This window comes from Artemia franciscana, chromosome 4, assembly GCF_032884065.1.
Source record: "Artemia franciscana chromosome 4, ASM3288406v1, whole genome shotgun sequence".
NCBI classification, from domain to species: domain Eukaryota; kingdom Metazoa; phylum Arthropoda; class Branchiopoda; order Anostraca; family Artemiidae; genus Artemia; species Artemia franciscana.
In genome coordinates this window covers 17,401,078-17,428,349 of record NC_088866.1, presented here as the reverse complement: position 1 = coordinate 17,428,349, position 27,272 = coordinate 17,401,078, and the positions used below count along the sequence as shown (strand labels likewise).

The 27,272-nt window shown below is 36.0% G+C and overlaps 1 protein-coding gene across 1 annotated transcript in view; it reads right to left on the bottom strand.

Moving 5' to 3' along the window:
• Window positions 1–27,272, bottom strand: part of LOC136025709 (potassium channel subfamily K member 5-like) — a 111,225-nt gene that overhangs the window by 55,370 nt on the left and 28,583 nt on the right. The window contains exons 2-4 of the mRNA XM_065701691.1: window positions 22,967–23,291; window positions 12,207–12,472; window positions 4,519–4,577 (exon numbers count right to left, since the gene is read on the bottom strand). Of these exons, the coding sequence (XP_065557763.1) occupies window positions 4,519–4,577; window positions 12,207–12,472; window positions 22,967–23,291 (650 nt within the window). The remainder of the gene's footprint in view (window positions 1–4,518; window positions 4,578–12,206; window positions 12,473–22,966; window positions 23,292–27,272) is intronic.

The following is a 27,272-nucleotide window of genomic DNA, read 5'->3' as shown; positions in this document are numbered from 1 at the left end:
AAAGAAAAAACTTGAATCCTGTTGCACTTTATATATTTGAATAAAAGCTCTTATCTTACATCAGGCTAAACTTTCTGTTACAAGTAGATATTGTATCTACCTTCTAGAGCAACCGGTTTAACTTAGGGAAAATGTCTGTTAACCAGCGGAAAGCCCATATTTTACATACTCAAAGTATGACTGAACATACATTTCCCTGCTGATTCTCCCTTTCGAACAGCTTAGCAAACAGTTTTTGTCGAATATCTCAGAAGTGTGAAAATGCCATTTACGACCTTTAGGCGTAACAGAAGAAAGATCAAGGATATGTTTTATTTTTTTATGTTTTTTCCACGTTTGATCGTATCAAATCAATGATTCTAGAAGATCTGGAGAGGGTTCATTTGAGAGGAAAGTAAATGGTTAAGTGCTCTTTTTAAGTGAAGAAAAGGATTGGAGGGAAATCAGCCACCCTCTCGCGCCTCTTTTTTCTCTAATGTCTTCCAAACGAGATTTGGAAGTAGGAATTTTTTTTAGTATGTTTGAAATCTCCAGTAATTATACTTTTGGGGATAACGTCAATCCCCCAACTCCCGGGGAAGAAACTGCAAGTTGCGAAATTTGCTCATTGTTTAAATATAGTATTTGTTATTGTAAAGTATATTTACACTTTATTTTGTTAGGTGGGGGGGGTTCAGCTTGAGGGTGATTGAGGGTTGAGAGCTCAGCTTTAAATGGGGAGAGTTTTGAATGGGGAGGGCAGTTTCCAGAGAATGAAACTTTTTAAAGGAAAGTATTTCGCTTACGGAATTGCTAGAATTCCTATACAAAATTCTTTACATTTTGTTTTTCTTAATTTTTCTTTGCCGACTCAATTTTACATGTGGGAATGTTTCAGAGAAATGTTCATTGGAGTTAAAATTGCCCAGAGGATTTTTACATTGCGGAAAGGAATTTTTTGCAGGAGAAATTCTCCATGGGGAAATTCCACGGTAGAGATTCTCCATAAGGGAATTTCCCGTGGGAATAAATTTCCGCAGGGGTAGGGGGATTTTCTTGAAAATTGTTCTTCGAAGGAGAGGGAGGGACGGTCAGAAACAATCAAAAATTAAAAGAAATACAAGGTGAATGTATGCTAAGGAGAGTTTTTAGGCGGAATCAAAGACAATTGCTTTACAAGGAGGAAATTTCTGTGATTATGGAATTGTCCAGAGAAAATTTTCGGGAGAGGAGGGGGTATTCTACGTGGTAGGAACTTTATTTTGAGGAATTCTCTGTGGAGGAAAGGAACTTTCCATTAAGGGAAGAAGAATTTCCCGGCATTGTATGAAACACGATCGGTAATTTAAAAAGACAAATAAGTTTCTTAGCTGGAAGCAAGGCGTAACATTAAAACTTAAACAAACAGAAAATATTCCGAATTAGAAGTTGTCATCCCCTCATCAATACCTCACTCTTTACGCTAAAGATTGGATTTTCTTCATAATTCCTTAAGAACATGTATTTAGAACAAGAAGTTTTTTGAGAGTTCTAAATAGCATTAGAGTTAAGAGAGAAGTGTTGAGGAGGTTTTAAACCCCCTCATCTGCGGAATGATTTCGGTTCGTTTTAAGTTTTAATGTCGCTACCTAACTTCAGTTGAATTTTTCCTTTTTTTTTGTTTTTTATTTATTTGAAGATAAAATAGTACCTCATGACCAAAGAATTGACTGTAAGACCTTCTAATACACAGGTGGACCTGTCTCCATGTGTAATTGGAAAGACCAATTACATATGGATATAGAAAAACTGAAAAATGAAATTGCGGAGTTTGCCGAGGGTGCCTGCCTCGTAGACGTTTTACGCAATCTTCTGAAACGTTTAAAGTTTTAAAGTTGTCTTTATACTTTTTTGTAAATTCACTACTTCAAGCTCCTCTGAAATCCAGATATCTCAAAACCATAATTTGACAGCTAGGTCTATTAAAAAGCTCATTTTCACGTACAGTTGGTCATTTCTCACTACTTATTTTTTATTTCTTTTTCGTTATGAAGTTGTAGAAAAAGAAATCAGACTATTTTTGCTCTATAGTGGCATTTAATAAGACTGGAAAAAATCTGTTTTTCGGTCTCGTGTTAAAATAGATTGCAAAGAAAACGTACTACCGTACCTGATGTGCGTACTCTGATCCTGAAAGAAAGAGAATCCCGGTAAAATTCCCGAGAGCCATCCCCCGAGGCAAATTCCCCCCTAAATGAAGCTCCCTCTCAGTAAAATTCCTATTTTTTTCGTTCCTATTTATTTTTTTTCATTCTTATTTTAGTTTTTTATGTTCTTATTTTTTTCTTCGTATGTTTAGTTGTCGTGTTTTTTTTTGTCTTATGTTTAAAAAAAACATTTTATTATTCTTTTTGTCGTTTGTAATTTTTTTTTTGTTGAGAAAGGCTCCCGGACGCGGGGCTGAAATATTCGGATTGTTTTTATTTTTTAGTTAAAGTTTAGTTTTGCCTTTATATTTTATTTTTTGTTCACTGCTTTGTCGAAATTAAAACCCGTTTTCTCTTTGCTTAATTTTTCGAAAATGGAAAATAGTGCAGCCTAAGAAATTATTTGCTTGCACATACTGAATTCTAATCTAGTTCAGTATTCCCCGAAAAGCCCCCTTGTAATATTTCATCCTTCATAGTATTTGTTACTTGGAAAGGGGGCATGTTTGACCTTTGGTATCCACAAAAGGCTAATGGCGTAGAGGTGAAGCTTTCATAGATTATTGATTGAAGCATTGAACTAAATGAAAGAACACTATATACATGCAGGTTGTCAAAAGGGCGTATCTCAGAAAAGGCTTAGACCATTAAGTTGGAACTTTCAGGGAAATGATGAGTAGGGTGATTGATTGATGAAAAGGCAATATATGCAGGCTGCTGCTATTACTACTGCTTCTTATATTACTACTTCCACTACAACTACTACTTCTGCTGAAACTACTGCTAAGACTAATTGTACTAAGGTAAACGTTCAAGGATTATTGAGGGTTAAGTCGAACTAAATCAAATACACACTATGTGCATGCAGGTTGTCAAAAGGGCGTAACAGTAATATCTTAGGAACGCCTTAGAATAATAAGTTAAAGGTTTCAAGGCGTTTTGAAGGGGTTGTTCAACAAAAATCAAAGCAGACTATATACATGCAGGTTACTAAAGGGGTGTAACAGCAATAATCCAATAAGCTAAAACTTTAAGGCTACTAATATTACTACTACAGTATATTCACTACTCCTGCTGCTTCTAATACTGATACTAAATACTTCAAATACTGATACTAAATACTTCTAAATACTAGGCTACTGTTGGTAGTGAGCTTGCCCAGGCGGCTTGGTGCTGCAAAGAATTGTTGGTAGTAGTAGTAGTAGCAGTAGTTTCAGCTGAAGATGCAAAAAAAATTTCCTATTTCTTAAATACCTATCTTTGCTCACCTGAGACTTTTGGATTTTTATGGCTTATGTTCATTTTCATATTTACTAAATTGTTTGGTATAAATTTTCTAGTTTATACATTATTTCTACATTGTTAATTTTTTAATACATAGGAAACAATATAAAAACGCATAGTGTAGTGCTTCGAAACACTTCACGGAAATACTTCATAGGTAACTTAAATGCTAACTGTAAACGTGCTTGACACCCTGTATTTAGTAATAGTCCTATTATTATTCAATAAACACTGATGAATGGCTGGAACTAAAATGCACAGCGCATAGTTCTACTAGATGTATATTTTATGGTCTACTTGCACTGGATATATTTGAGGCAAAATACTTAAAGATGGTCCCTTTTCTCCAAAAAATTATCACCTGCCGTATGTTTGCTGCCAGAAAACAATTTTGGTACAACTCTAGAAGATTAGTTTTCACTATCCAGAGAAATAGTTTGGTTATATAAACAGGGGTGTTGTTTAGGAGAAGGCAAGGAACAGCAGTCCCCTCCCCCAAAATAAAAATAACTTGGAGAAAAAATTATTACATTGCCCATGCCCCTTGTCTATCTAGATATGGACCCTTCTTGCCCCCCATGAAAGTGATCGAGCTAAGTCCCTGCAGGAAAATGAAACGTTCAGAAATGGATAAAGAGCCTTAATTATGCTCCAGGAAAGTCTTTTGAAGTATTTGTCCCCAACCCTCTCCTTCGCAAAGGGGACAGATCTTTGATGACCTTAGATAGAACTTTCGTAATTAAAGTTTAATTTATGTAATTTTTTATTCATAAATAATGTGTTCAGTCTACTAAGCCATGATAATACGAAGTGAGTAGAGACTGGTAGATCTAATATAAATTTCACCAGTGCACCCTGAGTCCATTCTTAAGAATGGACTTTCAGAAGTCATACTTTCCCGAATAATGAAAATCCTAATTTTGCTGTATGTAATGGTTTTTTATGTAATTAACCTAAATTAAGTGGTTTTCGGACACATGTGACCTTGAAACGTTTTCTTGGACACTTTCGACATGCAGACTATACATTTGGAAACACCGGCCAAAGGACTTTAAAATTAACTTCTTACCTACACTTGTCTCCACATCCGCAATCAATTTACGTCCAACAGGTAAGCCAAAAACAAGCCTGCCAAATATACTAAATGACATTTCCATTTTTCGGATGATCTTTATAAAGAATGATATCCATGATGGAACTTCAGAGTTTTTATAATTGATTTGCTTATATTTATTTGTCCATGTTGGTAGTCTTCCCTCGCCCCTTTCTCAAGAATATTTTGTGTTTTAGTTCAATGCGTTTTATCTGTGTTTTGTTTTCCCTGAGTTTACTGACCGTTTTTGCTCAAAGATAGCAAAAAAAATATTGGTCTTCTGCCAAAATTGAAGCATTTGTTTCCACCGTGTTTTTTAAGGCTACCATATATCAATCCGTCCTTACGGTTTTTTATTGTTGTTTAATATGATCGTGTACTTTTTCTTTGCATTATAGTCTGGGTGTCTTTCAGGTTGACATACGAGAAGTTGAGTTGACTTAGTCAATTCAACCTCTTCAAGGTTGACTAGAGGAAGTTCAAACAAATTAAAACTTCCTAGAAGGGACTAAGAAAGTCAGAAGAGAATACATAAAGTCCGAAGAAACATACGATAGTCGGAAAAAACAACGAACATTAAAAGAACGGTAGGAAGTCAAAGGGACTAAAAGAACTTCAAAGCGATTAAAAATGTCGGAGAGCGCAAAAGAAAGCACAAGGAAAGGGTGATTATGGACTGAAGGAAGTCTAAGTGGAGTAAGTAAGGTAAAAGAGGACCAAGAAAGTAATAAAAGACTAAAGGAAGATCAAAGGAATAAAAGAAAGTTGGGAAGAATAATGAAAATTTGGAAAGGACCACAAGAAGTTGAAAGGCACTAAGAAATTCGAAGGGGCGAAAAGTAGTCGGAGGACACTAAAGGAGGTCAGTAAAAAGTGTACATATCAAAAATGATGGAAGGAAGATCAAAGGAATCAAAGAAAGTTGGAAAGAATAATGAAAAGTTGTAAAGGACTACAAGAAACAGGAGGGCACTAAGAAATTCGAAAGGGGCAAAACGAAGTCGGAGGAAACTAAATGTCGTCAGTTAAAAGTGTGAATATAGAAATGGACGAAAGGAAGTCAAAGGGATGAAACGAATTTGAAATTGAGTATGAATGTCGAAAAACAAAAAACGAAGCTCAAAAGAGGTTTAAAACGTGGTAAGGTTCATGGAAATAAATTCGACAAGGATTAACGAAGGTTTGACAAAAATTAAAAATCTTTGAAAAACACTAAAAAAAAATTAAAAATATTTCAAATCGGCTCAATAAAATTGAAAATCATTGCATTGCCTTGATAAAATATAAAATCACAAAATTCATCCATCAAAATACAATACATTTAACGCTCGGCTACAAAATTGAAAATCGACAAAGTTCCTCGACATCGAAAAAAAATTGAAATAAGTTCGACAAAATTGAAAATCATGAAAACCTTACGAAGAAATGAATATATTTGAAACCTATACGAGAAAGACCGAAAACATGTGAATTTTCTTTGTAAAAGTTGTAAAGCTTGCTAAAAATGAAATAAGCACTTTAGTCCCTTTGACTTGCTTCTGTTCTTTTCGATATTCATGTTTTTTGAAGACTCACTTCGTTTTTTTTTACTTTCTTAATCCCTTCCAGTATCCTTTAATTCCATTGAACTTCCTAGTCCTTCCTAAAGCTCCAGCTTCCTTAGTCCCTTCTAACTTTTCTTTATTTCATTTGAGCTTCTATTAGTCCTTTCTGGCTCTCGTAAGTTTCTGTCTCTTCGAGGTTCATTTGGTGCCTTCAAACCTTCCTTGCCCCTTCTGAACTCCATTAGTTCTTCGACTTACTTTCGTCTCTTTTGATTTTCATAGTTTTTTTCTGACACCATTTTGTTCCCTCCGAGTTCTTTAGTCCCTTCCCACTTGTATAGTTCCTTTTGACTTCCTTTAGTTGTTTCCAACTTATGTAATTCTTTTCAAGTTTCTTGAATTGCTTTTATCTTCTTTTACACCATCTGACATGCTTAGTCCCTTTCAAATTCCTTTATTTCATTCGAATCTTTTTTGTTATTTCTCACCTTCCTGACTTTGTTTTATCCCTCCGAGCTTCCTTTAGTCCTTCTAACTTTGTTATCCCCTTCCAAATTCCTTTATTTATTTCTAATTTTTTGCAGTTCCTTCCAATCTTCTTGTTTCCGTTGAACTTTTTTTACTCCTTATTTATTCTTAATCCTTTTTAAAATAAGGTGAAATTTATTCACTATAAAATACACATACAATTTTACATTCTATTATTCCCCCAGAGGCTTATTTAATCCAGCAAATGTGTGAAAAATCATGTTTCAATTCTAAAATCTTGGTTCAACCTGCCTAAGACCATAGGTAAGTGTACCTTTTTTACCTCTCATTCCAGGCAATCTGATAGTCCTATGTTCATTTTTATATTCCTGGCTACTTCCGCCGTTTACCCAAGCCAAATTAATCAAACACCTGAACAGCTACAGGTTCTATAACAATCTTAGCTCTATGACTACCTACCTAGGTTCTACTGCCCTAGCAATGACAGATAATAGATAGACTTATCTATTAACAAATGAACTAACCTCCTTTTCATACAATCCTAAAAAGGGGGGAATTAATGCCAGGTTTGCTTTTTAATTCAAAATCAACGGACTCCCCTCTTATAAGGCCTAAACCGAACCAATTTGCAAGAGAAAAGATTCTTTAACTACCCGACTCAGAAAAATGTGCTGATTCCAAGTATACGAAGTTAGGTCATCCAGCTGTTTCACAATTATGTTTTTTAGGGATTGATTTTGAGGGCATGAAATTCGTGTTTGCATATATTGCCGTAAAACACCAAAACTGATATCTCGAATAAGGTGATTATGGTAATATATCACGGTGATTATGAAAATCATTTTTATTTGAGCGTAAAATGAAGACTTAGATTTTGTGAGGCTGAGGTTGATTTTTAGGAAGTGAAATTCGTGTCTTCATGTAAAATCGTCCAAGAACACAATTGTTCTCTAGAATAGGGTATTAGATCACGGTGACCATTAAGATCACCCTTATTTGAACCTAAAGCTAAAAATTAGGCTCTTTGACATTGAAATTGATTTTGAGGATGTAAATTTTGTTTTCAAACAGTTCGTGGTAACGAACTGTAGTATCGAGCGACCCGGCTCAATAGTAACCAAAACTCTACAAAAAAAGAGTTTTCATGCCAATAGCTACATCAAAAGAATCGCATTTTAATGCTGATTTTAAATATATAAGTTTTATTAAGTTTAGTTATACCCATCAAAAGTTACAAGCCTGAGAAAATCTGCCCTATTTTAGAAAATAGGGGGAAAAACCCCATAAAAGTCAAATAATCTTAACGAAAATCACACCATCAGATTCAGAATATCAGAGAACCCTATTTTAGAAGTTTCAAGCTTTTATCTAAAAAATGTGGCTGCTTCCTCATCAACGCCCCGCTCTTTACGCTAAAGTTTTTTACTGTTTTAAAAAGTAGAGTTAAGAGAAAGAGTCAAACTTTAGCATAAAGAGCGGGGCGTTGATGAGGAAGCAGCCCCTTTTAAATACGAAGTAATTTCTGTTCGTTTTAAGTTTTAATGCCACTCCTTACTTTCCTTTAAAAAAACTTGTTTTTTTAATTTAGTTCCATATAAAGGCGTAGAGTATTAGATCACGGTAATTATGAAAATCATTTTTATTTAAATGTATGTTTAAAACCTTCATCTAAATATTCCATCCGTTTTACAACCCTTTTGCAACCGACGGGTCCTCACATTCCCAGAATGTAAAAATACTTTGGGCGCTTCTAAATCCCGTAAATACATAGAAACGATACACATACTGGAGAAATTCATCCAAGTAGAGCGTATCCAGAACTAGAATCTTTGCCTTCAGGCAATTGATGCTATGTTTTCTGTTATTTTTCAGCGTTCAACCACTTCTTATACGCCAAAGTTGGCCAGGGTTTACAATATGAATCAGCTGGAAACGATCAATCCTTTAGCGGGTCTGTCTTCAGCTCTCGTCATTAAGCAGGTTTTCAAGTGCTCGTTGGAAACTAACGTTGGTCTTACAAGGGCAAGTGGCAGGAATGAATAGCAAAGACTGACTTAGTTACTCTCAGCACCCACTTGTACTTTAGTTGATTTCTCGATACAAACTTTTGTAAAGGTCCAATACCAGAGGAACGAACAGCTCAAAGAAGTTAGAGTCGAGGATTGAACACGACAACCGTGACACTATCAAGCTCCTTTGCTTTCTTGCTAAGAATACCAGCTTCGCAGAAGACCCAAGCTACGGCTAATGAAACAGTCAACGTTGACACAGCTAGATCTGTCAGACAAGAAATCATGGATAGCATGATAGTGGAAAACGTCAACACGTAGACATTAAAAAAAAAATAAATGGCCCTAACGCTTGCTAATAAGGCGGCACTAGTTATTGACGGTCAGTCAGTTGCTGTTGATCCAGCATTGATGTTTCAGTAGCTGGTGACGAATGCTGGAAATACTGAAGATAATTTGGAGTCATGTTTTAAGTATGAATTGTGTTCACCGCCTCCGTCACTTTTTGAAGCAAACGGACTTCCATGATTAGCCAATAAGCCTAACTTCACCAATGTAATGTGGTGTCTAATTGTAGAGAAGCAGCCAAAAACTGAAGACTTCGTCAAAAATCTCAGTGACAAGCATATAGTTCTCGATGGTGGAGTACTTCTTCAGTAAATCCCTTGGGAAAAACTCAAATTATGATAGCATGTGCCAGAAGGACGTTGATCATATTGCCAGGCAAAATGAGGTGCAAAAGACGTCAGTGGTTTTTGACTGATAAAACCAAGCACCTTTGATCAGTGACATCACCCATTTGTGATGGAAAGGGGTATGATTGTAAATTACGTTACTGTGACATTTCTATGCCAGGTGGCAATCAAAATAAAAACTAAAGTAGCAAAGATGATCAACTTGTTGAACTGGATCACCATATAAAGCTATCTAGCTTTCGCATTCAATGGTGTACCAACTCTATAGGACGTCATTTAAAATGTCTTACAAACAATTACATACAAAAGACTTAATGAAGTGAAAATCTCCAGCCTTTCCAATGCAAGACTCACTTTTCTTACTAGCACATTCACAGATAAGACAAACGCAGTAAACAGTATTATCAGCAAACGAGGTAAGACATACTTATTTCAAGCAAAGATGAATGAGATCAACATGATGAGTTAAAGCAGCGAACCTATACATGTGGTACTCTACACCTCACTGTAAATGCTGCTGAGTTCACATCATTCAACACTACTTTGAGGAATCTCCCTATGAGATAGCTTTCGAACCACTTCAACCACTTTCTCGGGACATTTAACGACTCTAACCGCCCGACTTACTAGCGTTTGGAAACCAACTGTACCGAATATTTTGCAAATATCTATAAATACAGACAAAGGCATTTCACCTGTGTCCATACCACTGTTAATTGATTCTAAGTTGTTGCAAAGCATTCGTTGTCGAGTGCTTTTTGCGGAGTCCGAATTAGGTCTTACTCAGCAAATTAAGCACCTGTAGAAAACGATATAGACGTTTATGGATAAGTTTTTCTAATAATTTTAAAAACATGGGATAATCGGAATCGGTCTCCGATTCTCGATTTCTTTTTTAGGATCACCTTTATGAAGTGATATCGCTTTTGCAACTTTTAGCTGATCAGGGAAAATATACCTATTAAGTGACAAATTTATAATAAAAAGCAGATACGGTAGAATTGACTTACTTACTTGACTTAAGTCTCCTGCCGGGCAGTGCTCGGCGTAGAGAGTGACGTCTGCCTCCTCCACGCACTTCGGTCCATGGCGAGTATATGCTCTTCGCCCTGTCTGATGTTTGCCATCGCCAAGAACTCGGACAGGCTGTCGGACCAACGTTTCTTCGGTCGGCCGCGAGGTCACTTCCAACCAACTTTGATATGGTCGAAGTCACAGATCATCTTTGCGGGTAGATGTGGTGGCCGAAGCAGATGCCCGAACCATCGTAAGGTTCGCTCAGCTGCTTGAGTCGAAAACCAAGACTGCTTTGTGAGATGCAGAAGCTTTTCATTGCTGACAAAGTCGGACCATCGTAGGCCCTCAATCCTCCTCAGGCTCTTTGCATGAAATACGTCTATTTTCTTGAGGGTTGCAGCTGATGCTTGCCATGTCTCAGCTCCGTAAAGCATCACAGAGCCGACTAGAGCGTTGAAGATCCGCAGTTTCGTTGTGCGACTGATACGGTAGAATATAATGCATTATTGCCTTAAACGCTCGAAGAGACAAGCCGTCCGCTCCCGCAGAATTTGATTTCGGATTTTATTATATTAAGCAGTTCATCACTTGTACGTAGATCAAGGACTAATTCCAAACTTAAAGGACTAATCAAAAACTCTTGAATCGGTTGACATCTATTTTTTAAAATATTTTGCATTTAGCGATGAATATTAGGGAAAGAATCATCAAATTTATTTACAATTTCAGGCTTGTCATCACGGGCGAACCCTTCACGTTGCACTTCATTCCCTCCAATTTCAGCATTCCGACCTGCCACTTCTTTTATTATTTTTCAGAAAGTGAGAAAGAACAAGGTTTTTTTGAAATTTATTACCCTCTATGAGCTTCAAAGCAAAGTAGTAACGCTACAAAACAGTTAAGAACCAAAATGCCAATTTTAATATACTAGATTTTATGGTAATGACAATGGTCAAGTGTGGCTTGGAAGCTTGGAAGCATCCACAAGTCTGAGAATATATTTTTTACAAGGGAATCACCATGGGATAATTTTAGGTACTCTTTTGACTGGCCGTGCATCACAGAATTGCATCAACGAAAAATATGGCCGAGAGAAAAATATGGCTTGAAAGTTTTGCCGCTTCCTTGAACAGTATCGAAAGAAATTCTAAGTTACGTTTTATGGTTTATGGGCTGGCAAGAGTCATACTTTTACCTATCTTGCCAGGGCCAATAAACTAAGATGTCCTCAAATAGTTTGGGAATGGATCATAAGAAAAGATTCCATAGATGCAAGAACTTCAGAAAAGAGACCAAAGAATGAAGTTGTAGAAATTTGTGTTCTGTATTAGCTGCAGATGGCTTAGTGCTGAATAGCCGAAATACAAAAATGAATATTAGGAATTTTTATAAATGGTTGAACAAACATACAAATTTGATAGTCTAAACCCATCTAAAAAGTAAGAGTTACATTAACTTAATTTTCAGTTGATGTTTCAAAAATATTTTCAATTACCATTTCATTCTAAATTTTCATTAATCTAAATTATGGGTTAGGCTGAGAAACAATTCGTTTCCAATGTAAAACTTATAAGATTGTATTTCTGGGGGGAGAGGTGAGGGATACTAAATATAACACAACATCGATGGGTTGAGTAGATTATTCTTGAAATGGCTAGAATTTGTTAAAAGCTATTTTTACATTTTAAGGATTCAACAGTCCCCTGTTTACGAGACTGTTTCCTGTAATAAGATCTGGATTACTTAAAGACCCCTTTACCTTTAAAATTTTGGTTTGCAGTCAGTGTCATATTTCTCGGAAAAAAGGTATTCTAGTGTGCTTTATAAAAATGATATGATTTTTTGTAAATTGTCCCGTTAGTAAGACCACTAAGTTTAACCTTTTTGAGAGATTTAAAAGTGGCACTTACCTACCTATGGTCATGAGGGAAGTAGCAGCAAAGAATATTGCTGGAAAAATATCCCATTTTGCCTTACAACCATCCCGGTATACATTACAGCCATCTTCTATAGCATCTATTATAGATGTTTCCAGTATTGATAGATGGTTAGAGGCAACATCTATTGACACATTTCCTTTCCATGCCTCAATTAGATTTCTTCGAGCATCTTCAATTTCATTGCTATGATATTCTATCAATTGCAGTTCATTTGGTCGCTCTAGTAGTTGGAAGACCTTTAAAAGAAATGACATTTGTTAATGGATATTTCAAAAATCGACTAATCAATGAAACATACGAAACTGAAGAGAGCCGAATATATTTCAGAAACAGTGATGAATAAGTACCTTCCAAAACCATTAATATCACTGAATATGTAGCTTCTAAAATATGTGGAGTCACTTGAACATTTAAAGAGATATATGCCTTATTAAATATCCCAAGGCCCTTAAATTTGAGAGACATTTTCCCTGTCATTTGGATATATCTGGGCCATGGGAGGGGGTCAATCTATATCCGTGGCTGTATAGCTCTCCTTCCATTTTAGCGAATGTAACAGATTGGGCTGATGATCGGTCTCGATTGTGGCAAGCTTTCGTGTTGGCTACCACATGGTAGCTAGATTGTTCTTTCACGTGGGCAATGTCATGTGTCTTACAAGTGACGGTTGGTGGCTGTCATTTATGAAGAAACGTTTTCTTTTTTCAGAAAGACAGGACAAGCACCAAAACCTCAAGTTTTTATGATACTAACTGATATGGATCGTAGGAGGATGTTCGATCAGTCATCAAGACGAATGCCGATCTTAAGTGGTGATTCAGCATCCCAGATCTTAACCTCCTAGATTTCTTTTTCTTTGAGGCTCCTTCAAGGACGGACATCTCCAAGTCAATTTAAAAAGAATATACATTATTATGGCCTTGGCTTGACATACTAGATGATGCTGATCAGTTTTACCCTAGGGAACGGTTCGACTTTCCGTTTTCTTTGGTTTCTTATAGTCTTTGATACCGATGTTGAATAACAACAGGGCTGTTTCACTGATTTAGACTTCTTGGGACAGAGTAGCTGACGACCTGGAAGGGTTCTTGTATTCTATAAAGAATAAACTATCTGGGTGTTTTTGGGATATCCGATTCCTAAACCTAATTCCTAAGATTTATTTTCTAAACCATATACATAGCATAAGATAAATCAATAACAATAATCTCATAACTCATTAAATTAGCTTCAGTATCATCTCCCTAGCAGGATCTATATCCAGGAATGATTTTCAAGGCTTAGAGTCATTGGACGAATCCTGTTCCTAGGGAATCCTCCTTCTCACCCTTCCGACCTCTGTAAAGATAATCATATGACTATAATCGCTTCTTTCAGCCTCGAAGTGTTTCAACAGTTAGAATAGAGTTGTCAGTGGGAACTCTATATTTCCCAATAACAAACACTACACGTAAACAATTGGTAAGTATTGTAGCTTACAAACCTTCCCCAGGTGCTGTGGGTGGGAGCTTGGAAAAATAACATTTTGGTTCTTATCTGTTCTTTAAGCTCTAATATTTTTTTTTAAAGCTCATGGAGGGTAATAACATCGGCAAAAATATGCTGTTGTTTCTTACTGTTAATGGCTACTGCTTAATGGTGCAGCAAAGGTTTTATTTAGAGTCCAATATACTGTACATAAAATTTAATATCACAGTTTCCAATTTCATGATATTTTGTAATGTAATATGTAAAATATACCAAAAAAATGAGGTCCTTAAGTACGAAATTATACACAAAAGAGAATTTTTGAAACAACTGTTCACCCGACACTAAGTTTAAAACGGCGGGCCCAGTTTAATAAAAAGTTCATATAAGAAGTTTTCAATGACCGCAGTGATTACTATGGATTCAACTTATAACTTCCCGTTATCTCCTTTTTTACTTTTTCTATCCAACGTCTCTTTGACATAACTGAATCTCTATATTTTTCAGTTCATTGAAAGAACCACAGCTTATTTTATACATAAGCCCAGAATTTCATACGATATCCTAAAATACTTAAGGTATCTTATTACTTCGATGAACCAAAGCTTTTTTGCTTTGTTTTGCTTATAGATTTTCAAACAGATCGTGGTAACGAACTGCAAGTAAGGAGCGACGCAGCTCAATAACAACCAACACTCTAAAAAACAGAGTTTTGATGTCAGTTGATAAATAAAAAAATGTTTTTTTTTATACTGATTCAAAATATATAAAGTTTATTAAGATTAAGGTCACCCATAAAAAGCTACACGACTGAGAAAAATTTGTCCGATTTTGAAAAAAGGCAGGAAACACCCTCAAGACGTCAAGTAGTTTCAATGGAAATCACATCATAACATTCAGCATGTCAGAAACGCCAGTTGTAGAAGTTTCAAGCTCCTTTAAACAAAAATATGGAATTTTGCATTTTTGGTAGAGGAAAGATCACGGATGCGTGTTTACTTATTGAGGTTTTTTTCCGGGGTTGATCGTATCAAACCAGTGATCCTAGAAGATCTGAAAAGGGTTCCTTTGATCGGAAATCTCATCGGGGTTCATTGGATTTTCATCGGGGCTATGGTTGTCTGCAGGGTGTTCCAGGGAGGGGAGAAACTTTTTATGGGGGAAATTTCCTGAGAGCAACTTTCCACTAGAGTGAATGTGGGGGGGGGGGGGGTAATTTCCGATAAAAAGTTTTTCTCTATAAATTTCTTATCATTAGAATTCTGTTCCTAGGAAATTCCACCTCTCACCCTTACCACATCTGTACAGATAATCATATCATTATAATTGTTTCTTTCAGATTCAAAGTATTTGTAAAGTTAAAATGGATTTGGCACAGGGAAGCCTATACTTCCCAATAAACCGCCAGTAAACTATGGATAAGTTGCAACCAATGTTTATCATGTCCTCTTCTTTAGCGTAAGTTTTCTAGAACATTTTCTCAAACACTTAGCATTTTCAGATTCAGGATCCGAGAATCCCCTGTTCTTTTTTTGAAAGCTCTGGTAGCACGAAAATAAAGTATTTTTGTCACAATTTTCTGGAAACCCTTATGTTCTTAGCCTTACCTAAGACAGGTACTTGAAGAATCTTAGAATCGACAGAATAGAAAAAGATAGTTTGACAAATTGCTTAAGGCAGGGCAGTCAAAATTTAACATCCATCCTTTATTTTCGTTCAAATTCTATCCCTCCTCTATCATCTAGAGACTTTTGCATATACATTTTAATTTTGAGAAATGTCGATGATCTTTCTGCATCGCAACATATCACAGCGTGTTGTTACTTAAAATGTTAGCTACTCTGACCTGTCTAGAAGTAATTTGATTGGTAATAAAATTTGACCTCAATCAAATTAAGCTACTTCCGAGCCTATAATCCTCTTCTCGAAATTTGGAGTTCTTAGTACTATCAAAATTGTTCTAAAATTCGGTAAGATTTCGTGTTTTTTAATTACCAATCGAAATACTTCTATATTGGGTTAGGCAACTCTTAACCTTTAAAGGCAATTGGACTAGTAGCTGAAATTCCATATAACTTACTTGAATTAACCTTCAAGTCTTTACTTCCCCTCAAAAGTTGAAGAATGTATTGCCCCATGTTTTTCCCTGTGATTTAATATAAATTAGTAACCTGTTTTATGTTAACGATCATAATGCTTCTAGTATAAAGAAAGAAAACGATCCAAAATGGGATTTTTAAAGGCCAAATGGAAATACTGAAGAAAATACGGAAAGTGAATATTTCGAGAGAGCAACCGCCTCTCTTCTTCAGCGCGTACAAAATAATCCGATCAAGGAAAAAACACCTTTAAAAACCCCATTTTTGATCATTTTCTTTCTTTATGTTATAGCACGTCAATGTGGTTTAAGAAATGCTTCTAGATTAATAATTCATCCAACATTATCTAAACACAGCTTGATTGGTAGTCAAACATTAATGCCAAGGTCCAAAGGTACAAAATTTCAGAAAATTAAAATATTTACAATAAATGTTCTCATGTATGTTCAAAAACATGATTTGCTCGTTTCTTGCTTGAAACTACCAATAAAAAAGCTTCTTGAGTCAGTTAGCCACCCTTACCCCAACTATCCTCTAGCCTCTCAGCCTCCTTTATCCCATCTGGATGTAGCTCGATTGGCAGACAATTTCTATGTCCCTCATCCCTCCTTCAAGCCCACGTCCCTCTCCTCAATTTTAAGATGTTAGTACCTTTCTTATATTTTCTAGTATTTCAAATAATGTAGTTGTGTTGCGAGAGCAACACTTTGGTTTTGTCCCGGTTTTTTTTGTTGTTTTTTTTTCCTATGCCGCCGATCTCAGCTTATTCCTGGAAACTGGTAAGAGTCTAACCTGTGCGGTTTTTACGGAAAGTGTGGACCTCAGGCCGGATTGATGAATATGACATTACATTTTGGAAAGCTCCGTAGAACTCTTGCCTGGTGCCAAAAAGGATGGTTTCTGCTTGTCCTCGAGCCAGAGCCTATGGTGTGCGAAGTGAAGTGGAGTTATATAGCCTATGTCAGAGAGGAGTATCTGAAGTTGTGCAGCCAAGCTTTCGTTTCATCAAACCATGTTTCTGCTTTCGAGTGGAAAGCTCCGTTCTAGCAGGCAAGCAGGCAGGCACCAGTTTCAAATTGAAGATGGACTAAAATCTATAAGTGTTAAATATATGCGGTAGTTCCCCGGCCCCACAGCCAATATATCTTCTTTGAGTGATAAATAGAAAAATTTACAGAAACAAAAAAGTGCGATTTTCCCACGGGTCCGAAAGTGCTGCCATCTATTGTTTCTAGCCATTTCTGTTCGTGATTTCAGCTGACTTTACCATTCTTTTTTTTCTACTTGGGATTGCAATAGAGAAATGGTATCAGATATACCTCTTAAACTTTAAAAGTTCTCTCATTGCTAAAGAAATTAGAGCTTATCCTTTGCTCCTTTCTAAGTGGTGGTGTTAGAAAGTTGGCCTCCGGCAAAAAAGTCAACTTTTGAACTAAGACAGATAGAATTTTTTTTTCAATGACAATCGATAGACCTTGATGAGCTGATCAAAGTATATGTCATCCATTTTTTGTTACAAAAATTCCTTCTCGACATACACCAGTTTGAAAGTTTCAAGGGGTTGACAACTTCAGTGGTAAGGTACACACTTGAACCAAAAATAGGCCGATACCAATTGTGAGATATGTAGGGGACTTCCAAGCAACAGTCGATTATTAGCTTATAATCATCTTTGGCAATGAGGGGTTTGCAACTTTTGCTGATTAGTGTACCTATTATCTGTTTCTGGTGTAATTGATGGTAAGAATAACTTAGTTCCCGATTGTAAGACATGTAGGGGAGTTGTAAGTAATAATCGGCTGTTAGGCTACAATGACTTCAGCGACAAGGGGTTTGGAACTTTTGCTAGTTGGTGTACCCATTATTTGTTTCCGGTGAACTTGGATGTATATCCCGGGAGAGGGACTTGTAAGTAAGAATCGGTTGCTAGAGGAGGCTCACGAGGGGCTACAAATTTGTGCAAATTGGTACACATCTATGGAATCAGGGACCCATAAATTTCCTGTAATGACTCGCCATCCAATAATAAGCGATCCTGGATGGCGAGTCATTACAGGAAATTTATGGGTCCCTGATGGTATTTTGATCCTGAAAAGTTACAGATAGCTTTATAATACCAACTAGATTACATAAGATAATGTTCCAAGTTTCCATCCGTCACGATGTCTACGATTGAAAAGGATAAAGTTCAACCGGCTGCAAAGTGACATTTAGGGGCCTAGTAAGTAATAATCGGCTGTTAGTGTGGACCTCGGGCCGGATTGATGAATATGACATTATATTTTGGAAAGCTCCGTACGACTCTTGCCTGGGGCCAAAAAGGATGGTTTTTGCTTGTCCTCGAGCCAGAGCCTATGGTGTGCAAAGGATAAAGTTCAACTGGCTGCAAAGTCAATTTAGTCCCTTCTTCCAATATTTTTTTTTTTTTTCAACCCTGAGGAATAGCCTTTGATCATCTGATTACTGATTGTATTATTCTTTGTCTCTCACGGAAGAGGGACTTGTAAGCAAGAATGGGTTGCTAGAGGAGGTTCATGAGGGGCTACAAATTTGTGCAAATTGGTGCACATCTATGGTATTTGATCCTGAAAAGTTACGGATAGCTTTATAATACCAACTAGATTATATAAGATAATGTTCCAAGTTTCCATCCGTCACGATGTCTACGATTGAAAAGGATAAAGTTCAACTGGCTGCAAACTCAATTTAGTCCCTTTTTCCGATATTCTTTTGCTGTTGTTTTTTCAACGCTGAAGAATTTGATCATGTGATTACTGATTGTGTTCTTCTTTGAATATGCCGTTTTGAAAGCTTTGGTAGTTTTGACAACTTCAGCATTTAACCGATAGCGAAGAAACAAAACCAAAGTGTTGCTCTCGCAACACTTTAATCGGCAAAGCCGGACAAAGGTTGCCGCAACACTTCACGTTGCCCAGGCAACGTAGGTCTAGTTCTTTTTGTTTTCAAGATGCGAGAATTTCTCGAGTAAGTCAGCTGGCACTACTCCATTGAGGTGTAGTTTGGTTAGAAGTCAAATTTTGATTCGGTGTTTAAGTTCACGCCCTTTCCCCAAATTTATAGACGCTAGCGTGTTGTCAATAGTTTTCTATACTTCAAATATTTTTTTTTTATTTCCTGATTAACTTGGTGAACTCTACTTCGTGTAAGCACAGTTTATTAGCCAGTAAACTTTCGACGCTACTCATTTAAGTAGGCTGGTACTTATCCAAACGAAACTTAACGTTTTATTTATGTTTGCTAATGTTTCTCATATAATTTACTCTTTTTTCTAAGTTAACAACCAGAATTTTTCTAAGTTAAGTTCACTAACCCTACGGATCAAGGTTCTGTTTGACTGATAGTCAAATTTCGATAGATTACTTCGTATTGACCTATGTTGCGAAGCCCCTTTTGCATCCCTAAACTTCAATTTGTTGGTAATTTTTATGAAAATTTTCCTTTTGTTCAATTTTTGGCTTTATCAATTACAAATTTGAATACTCCAGTATAAGTTGGCTAAATCCACACCATCTAGGTTAAGTTTAATTTGTAGTCACATTTTTGACGTCATTTTGTTAACTTTCCCTCCAAAGGGTAAATGAAAACGTGACATAATTCCTTTTTTGAAATGAAATCAAACAACTTTCTACTAGCGAAAGTTTGTTTTTACTTATAATTAAAACGTTGCTTTGAAATAAAAGCAAGCAAAGATTTGACTTTTTCTGGTTTACCAGAGGGTTATTGATTCCTATAAACTAGAATAAAGAATTATTCAACACGTCGTTGCGATAAGAATTAAATACTCAGAACAGCTATTATGCGTATATTAACTAAAAATGAGCAGTTAGTTGGCCTAAAAGTGACTTGAGCCACCTCAATTTAAATTTTTCGATAATTTTTTCAAATTTTTCTTTTTGTTCACAATTTGGCTATTTTTAGTTACAAACTTGAATACTCCAGGATGAGCTGGTTGAATCTACAGCTTCTAGGTTACTTTTAATTTGTGGTCACATTTTGACGTCATTTTGTTAACTTTCCCTTCAAAGGACAAATGAAAACGTGACATAATTCCTCTTTTAAAAATGAAATCAAACAGCTTTCTACTAGAAAAAGTTTGTTTGTACTTATAATTGAAATGTTGCTTTGAATTCAAAAGCAAGCAAAAGTTTGACCTTTTCTGGTTTTGCCAGAGGGTTATCGATTCCTATGAAGTAGAAAGTAGAACTATTTAATACGTCGTTGTGAAAAATATTAAATTATCAGAACAGCCATTTTGGGCATAGTAACTAATGATGAGCAGTCAGTCAGATGAGAGGTGACCTTTGAAGTATATTAATAAAAGAAAGGTTTATAACAAAAAGAAAGTAGCAACATTAAAACTTAAAACGAGTAGAAAGTATTCCATGTCTTAGGGGAGCTGTCTCTATCCTCACTCTTTACGCTAAAGTCTTAAAGTTCTTAAATCTACTTTTCATTCAAATTCAACGACCTCTTGTTTGGGTAGTCTTTCTTGAACAAATGTGACAAAAAGTCAAACTTTAGCGTTAAGAGCGATTGAGGAAGGAGTAGCCTCCCTCATATATAAAATAATTTCTGCGCGTTTTATGTTTTATTTTTGTTCCTTACTTTCAGTTAAAAGGAATTATTTTCTTTATAAAAAAAAGCGAAAACAACAAAATTTCTCTATAAAGAAAAAGCGAAAAAAATAGAAACTTTCTTCAGTAAGTTAATGAAAAAGCGTATGTCAATTAAAAGAGACAAAACAAAAAACCTTTTTCATAATAAAAAGATTCGAAGAAAGGTAAAGAGCTATATTAAACCAAATATATAAATGAAACCTAAAACAATAAGAAATTACAATAAATAACCAAGTCAGGCTTGGTTGTTTATGATGCTATGATGCTGTTATATGTTGTGTTTTTTTTTTTCGGTTACGAAACATGAATACACATAGCTTGAAATAAAGATTTGGTGGGTGGAATTTGCGGGGAAAATTTACCGTGAGGATCAGATTTTCCAAGGGGCGGGTGTAGGAGAATTTTATGCAGGAGAATTTCAAGGTGGAAAATTTTACAAGGGGAATACACCTAGCACCAGTTTTGTCGACCGCTCCTCTAGCTCTACGCACCTACGTGGACTTATGGCTCGTTTTTCCCAATAATTTTCCCAGAATTTACGATGGATAATTTTGTCGATTCTCTATGACATATACTCTATCTAGCTCCTTCCTCCCCTCCCCCTACCCCAACCAGAAAGAAAACGATATATTTTCAAAATATGATATACCAATAACTATAAAGATACCAGGCAGGTTTTGCAGTAATCATTTTGTTCTTACTCATGATGAAAATTGCCGTGCTAATATTTTTTTTATATGTAGCTATATCTTTAATGGAAGATGTTCTTTAATTCTTTCACTTATTCCAATTATAATCAATCGGACAGGAAAATTCAACATGCCCAAAAAAGGCCCAATAAAACAAGACAATATTAAGAAACAACAAAACCTCTTCGACAACTGCGAACACGTGACAAGCAGAAATAATCAAAGATCAGTAATCAGTAATAAGTAAAAAAAAAAATCACTAATAAGCTTCTCAAGAACTTCATCTGGGTTCACATTCGATACTTTTTCTGAAGGAAGTAGTTACTTGTTCGTTCTGGGAGTTCCATCAAACATATTGGAAATTTAAAATAAAGTCAGTTAACTTGCTTGCCCCTCCCACAATTCAAAATAGACTAGATAGAAACAAGAGCAATTTTGTAAGGACTGAGAAGTTGCTAGGCTTTTAAGCAATTTATGATCGGTGTGCTCCACTCAGATGCGAAACGTTTGCAGCCAGGAATAAATTTGACGACATTGTGTGCTGTCGAGAAAGCACCCTAGCGATTGCTTAGCCCAAGAAGCCTAGTCTGTTTGGGTTACGACCACGGTATTGTTATGAACCTATTGTTGAAAATTTTAAGCCAAAATTGAGCGAATGCAATAAGAGAGGAAGTTTTAGCCTTTGAACATAGATTTAAAAAGAAGGAAATTTACTTGACACTGAACTTTTGCGACATATAATTAAATTAATTTTGGAACGAGATTAATTTAAATTAATTAAAGTCCAGATTTTAGTTGAGATTAAATTTCAAACTACAATTTTAAAATATGTTTTCCGAAAACTTGCTGTATGCAAATTGCTTTCTTTTAATACCGATTCTCATATAAGCTAGTGGACGCAGCGTGACAGTGGCTAGTAGCAAATTTCTTAAGGTACAGCTATTTTTCAAAAGTCAACACAATTTGACATTTACATCTTTATGTTATGAATAAAGGTGTACTTTAAGTTTGTATATCTTGGCGGTAATAACATGAGTACATAAAGAAATCGCCGATATATCACGTTTTTCAATATTTGGTTCGGAACAGGGGTTAATAGAGTGATCACTGTATGCTCAGCCAGAGTTGACCCAGTCCCAAATTGGGTACCTGGAGAAATCTGGGGAAGGTAAACGGGATGGGTGTGCAAAATCACAGGATGGTTGAACCTCCCTCCCTCGTTACTTCAACGAGGTTCAACCAGGACTTATAGCTGAAGACGGCACTTGGACATAGGGCCGAAACATCCACTGAATTAAATTGCACTGTCTTAGGAAAAAATTCCCTATTGTATCCAAGTTGTGTTTGTTGTGTATGGAAAGGCAGTGTGGTCTTCGTCGCTATTTTCGCTCTAATAATGGCAAATTTTGTTCAGAGAATCTTGCTGAATTCTAAATTACATTAATGTAACTTTTGTTGATTTAAAATCTCACATCTACCTTTTTTTCTCTCAATTTTTTCTAATTCAAAATTTGTCCTATGTTTTTTCTTTGTAATTTATTCAAATGTATTCACAGCAAAGGTGGGTCGCTTGAAATTTATAAATGGCTCAAAGGTTGGCTCATGGGGTGCTGCCGCTTCACCTAGATGGCAAAAGATGGCTTTTGACAATCCCCGATGTTTGAGGGGGCTGGTAATTTCAATTCATAATAAGGAGCATTAAGGAAATTGCAGGGCATTTTACGATTGGTCATTTTTAAGCCAAATTTGGTCACGTCTAGTACGCAATTTTATTCTTTACCATGGTCTTCAGTTACCCTTTGGATGCTATCTCGAGGTTGAAGGATACAAAAACTTACCACGGCACCGGATAGTATGTACAAAAACAGAAGAAAAAGCATGAAAACCGCTTGGTAAAAATTATCCATATTTTTTCTCATCCTATTCTTCAACATAGATTCTTCAGCAAGGGGTAAATTAACACTGACAGATCTTGATTGGCAGAGACTACAGTGCTTTTTGATCTTGATTTTCCGAAGCGATGGAACAAAATGGGCGGGATCTTGACCTAGATATCTCTCCGATGCAACTCCACAAGCTAGGAAGACCCGATGTTGAATATTAATTTCGAAAAAAAGTTGAACACAATCTGAGCAGGCTTTTAAAATTATTTTAAGTTGGCTTCTATCAAGAAGAAAAAAGCTTATTTTATATCAGTTTAATGAGGATTATATATATTGTCCTAAAATAAGTTATAGGCGGCACAATTTTCCATTTCAAAGAGCAGAAGATGCCTATAGTAGGGAGGGGGAATATTATGTTTCTATTGGAAGACGCAAATCCAATGTTTTGTTTTTAATCTATAATGCAGCCCGTGAGTTTTCTTTTTTCTAATTTTCTTTCTTGTTTAAGGCATTAATCTCACTTTGAAGCACCATTTTATTTATTTTACTCATGCTTATTTTTGCAAAGAGAGTTTTTTCAAATATTTTTGATGGCATACTGGCAGCCCAGTGTCATAGGAAGGATCTGGTGTCAACATGGGGATTCAGTATAGAACCAGTATTTATCCAGTGTTTCTTCAGCGAATGATGAAATATTTACCATCATTCGGTATCTGAATTTTAATTCTGTCCATCTACCAGATTATATTTTTTCAAATATGCTGGTTAAAAGGAATAACTGTGTAAGAGACTTTTAATAATGGGAAAATGATTTATTTTTTTTACCAAGTGTTTACGCAATATTGGAAAGTTTTCGGCGTGTTGTTTTTTGGCAAATTTATTTCTTCAACGTATGAGAAAAATATCATTTGGTATCTGAATTTCAATTCTATTCATCTACCAGATTATATTTAAAAAATTGCTTTTGTTATTTTTTTTTTTTTTTTGGTGTCGAATTTTTTTTAAAGGAAAATATTCCTATCTTTAAGCAAGTCTAGATCATTCTCAAAAAATAAGTCTATGTAAAATCATCCGTTTGTCTCAGAAAATCCCTAGATCTGGCCCTAACAGTCCAAAGATATTTACAGCTGTAGGCTCGTTGCCAGATGGCTCATTTCAGAGGAGACATAAATAAAAGATCCTTTATGCAATAAATACAATAATATATAATTTACTCTATATAAAAATAATACTGTAATTTACTATATATAATTTGGTTTATTTCTCACATAGTCACTACTTAGTTTCATTCCAAAATTTGATGATTTTCCAAATCCGGTCCTTTCTATATCTGTTTCAGAACATCTCTATTCCTTGGACGAGCGTCTTTTGTTAGCCACAATTTCATTTCATAGATGTCAGGAGCATAGTTAATTACAGAAGAATCTAATTAAAATCGGCTGCTTATTGATGTTAATTGTTGAGCAGAAAATATCACGTTTGACAGGATCAAAGATCTGGATTATAACCGATAGTAATATTGCTTCTTCCCGATTACATGGTCCAGATCTTGTTTAACTAGGGTTATTTAATTTTTCAGCATTTCTGGTTATCCTCTATACCCTGTGCGTATGGGGTTCAGCAAGCAAAATGTATTAAACGTTGTGATCTTCAGGGCTACGTAAAGCAAGTCCAAGCCAGCGGAGCCGGCAGTAGTTGATGATGCTTTGGAACACAGCGTCGTGCAGATTTTGTCGTTCAGTATCTGCTCTGGCAGTCAGAATGCATGAGATTTAATGCAGGTAATGGTGGCGAAAGACCTCCAGGGTGCATGCCAGAGCTGCTTTGATATGCCAGGATTCAAACCTTACTAGCAAATTATAAAGGTCGATCATCGTTCATAAGCTAATCTCGCAAGGAATCCAGGGATGTTTACAGAGTTGAGTAAAGACTACTTAACGTCTAGATTTCCTTCTGTTGACATCTTCGTCGCATCTTCCTTTCGAATTTACTTTGGATCCCAAATAGAAAAGGCTATAAACCTTTTCATGAGGGGTTCAGGGTGAGTTGAAAATCCTTTGCAACGTTCATATCCGAAAATTTTGGTTTTTGGGGGTTTATCCTTAGGCAGAATGAGAGATATTGAACTTAGCGAAGCATTTGTTGGACTGAGTCTGGATTCAGGGCAAAAAAAAAAAATGCTTACATCACGTTCGCAGTCAAGTTCCGTTAAAGTGGCGTTTCTACCAAACTACAATTCCTTAAAATCTCCAGAGGTAGTGTTAAGGATCTAATTAATATAATAATTGAAGAGGACCAGAGAGAGTATATAACTTTGTTTGATAACCCATTCTACATAGAACCGCGAAGAATATGAAACATTGAACGTGAAGAATATCTTCAGAGTAGAATATGACACAGGATACATGTCTTCGGCAAGAAGCTCCCGGGATGTCAACAAATTCTGGCAGCATGCTATCTTCAGAAGAATCTTCAACAAAGTTTGCTGTTCAACTGAATTGAAATCGACAATTTAATCTATGCCGTAGCGGTGTGTGTAAATAATACTGGCGTCTGTGAGTAGAGGTATAAAAGTGCGGAATTAATGTCACAAATTTGCGTTGTATAAACCTAAGCATGGGAATCTTCATGTGTTGTTATACTAAGAAACAGTGAGGGGAAGGTGTTCGGCTTATTTCCGCAGAATCCAAATTTACCTACAAAACAAATCGTATTTAGCACGTATAAACACGGAGTGGATGATGGAATGAGGGGATAGGTGAGTTTGGAAGTTTGGTATGTCTTCCAGATGAACGAAAACTATAGCCCTGGAACATTTGAATCAGTTAATCCCTAAGGGAATAAGGGACCGGATCACTACCCTAGATTAGTTCCAAGTAAAATTTTAAACATTGAACAGATTTTTAGGGTTTTACAAGGAATGGGTGGCTAAGGTCAAAATTTTAAATGGAGAAGTTAACTGGAGATTTTTAAGGGCCAGCATTTGCCATTGACCTTGTTCACTGTTTTTTCCGTCCCAGGAGGATTAATGCTGGAATGAATTTTTAGAGGTAGCGAGAAGGGTATAAATATTTGTATTTTGGGAATTTATGCCTGTATTTTGGGAACTATAAATTTTGAAACTCAATCAAACAGTTCGTGGTAACGAACTGTAGTAAGGAGCGACCCGGCTCAATAGTAACCAAAACTCTAAAAAATTGAATTTTGATATCAATAGCTACATCAAAAGAATTGCATTTTAATGCTGATTTTAAATATATAAGTTTCATCAAGTTTAGTCTTACCCATCAAAAGTTACGAGCCTGAGAAAATTTGCCTTATTTAGGAAAATAGGGGAAAAAGCCCCCTAAAAGTCGTAGGATCTTAACGAAAATGACACCATCCGATTCAGCGTATTAGAGAACCCTACTGTAGAAGTTTTAAACTCCTATCTACAAAAATGTGGAATTTTGTATTTTTTGCCAGAAGACAAATCACGGGTGCGTGTTTATTTGTTTGTTTTTTGTTTGTTTTTTTTTTTTTTTTTCCCAGGGGTCATCGTATAGACCAAGTAGTCCTAGAATATCGCAAGAGGGCTCATTCTAACGGAAATGAAAAGTTCTAGTGCCCTTTTTAAGTGACCAAAAAAATTGGAGGGCATCTAGGTCCCCTCCCACGCTCATTTTTTTCCCAAAGTCAACGGATCAAAATTTTGAGATGGCCATTTTGTTCAGCATAGTCGAAAACCATAATAACTATGTCTTTGGGGATGAATTACTCCCCCACAATCCCTGGGGGAGGGGCTGCAACAAACTTTGACCAGTGTTTACATATAGTAATCGTTATTGGGAAGTGCACAGACGTTTTCAGGGGGATTTTATTTTGTTTGGGGGTGGGGCTGAGGAGAAGGGGCTATGTTGGAGGATCTTTCCTTGGAGGAATCTGTCATGGGGGAAGAAAAATTCAATGAAAAGGGCGCAGGATTCTCTAGCATTACTATAAGAAAACAATGAAAAATAAACATGAAAACGCTTTTTCAAATGAAAGGAAGAAGTTACATTGAAACTTAAAACGAACAGAGATTATTACGCATATGAGGGGTTCTAAAAATACTTTAGCATAAAGAGCGAGGTATTTAGGAGGAGATAAAAACCTTGCTCTTTATGCTAAAGTATTTTTGGTAATTTCAACTATTTATTCTACGGCCTTTCTGATTCAGGGGTCATTCTTAAAGAATTGGGACAAAACTTACGATTTAGTGTAAAGAGCGAGGTATTAACGA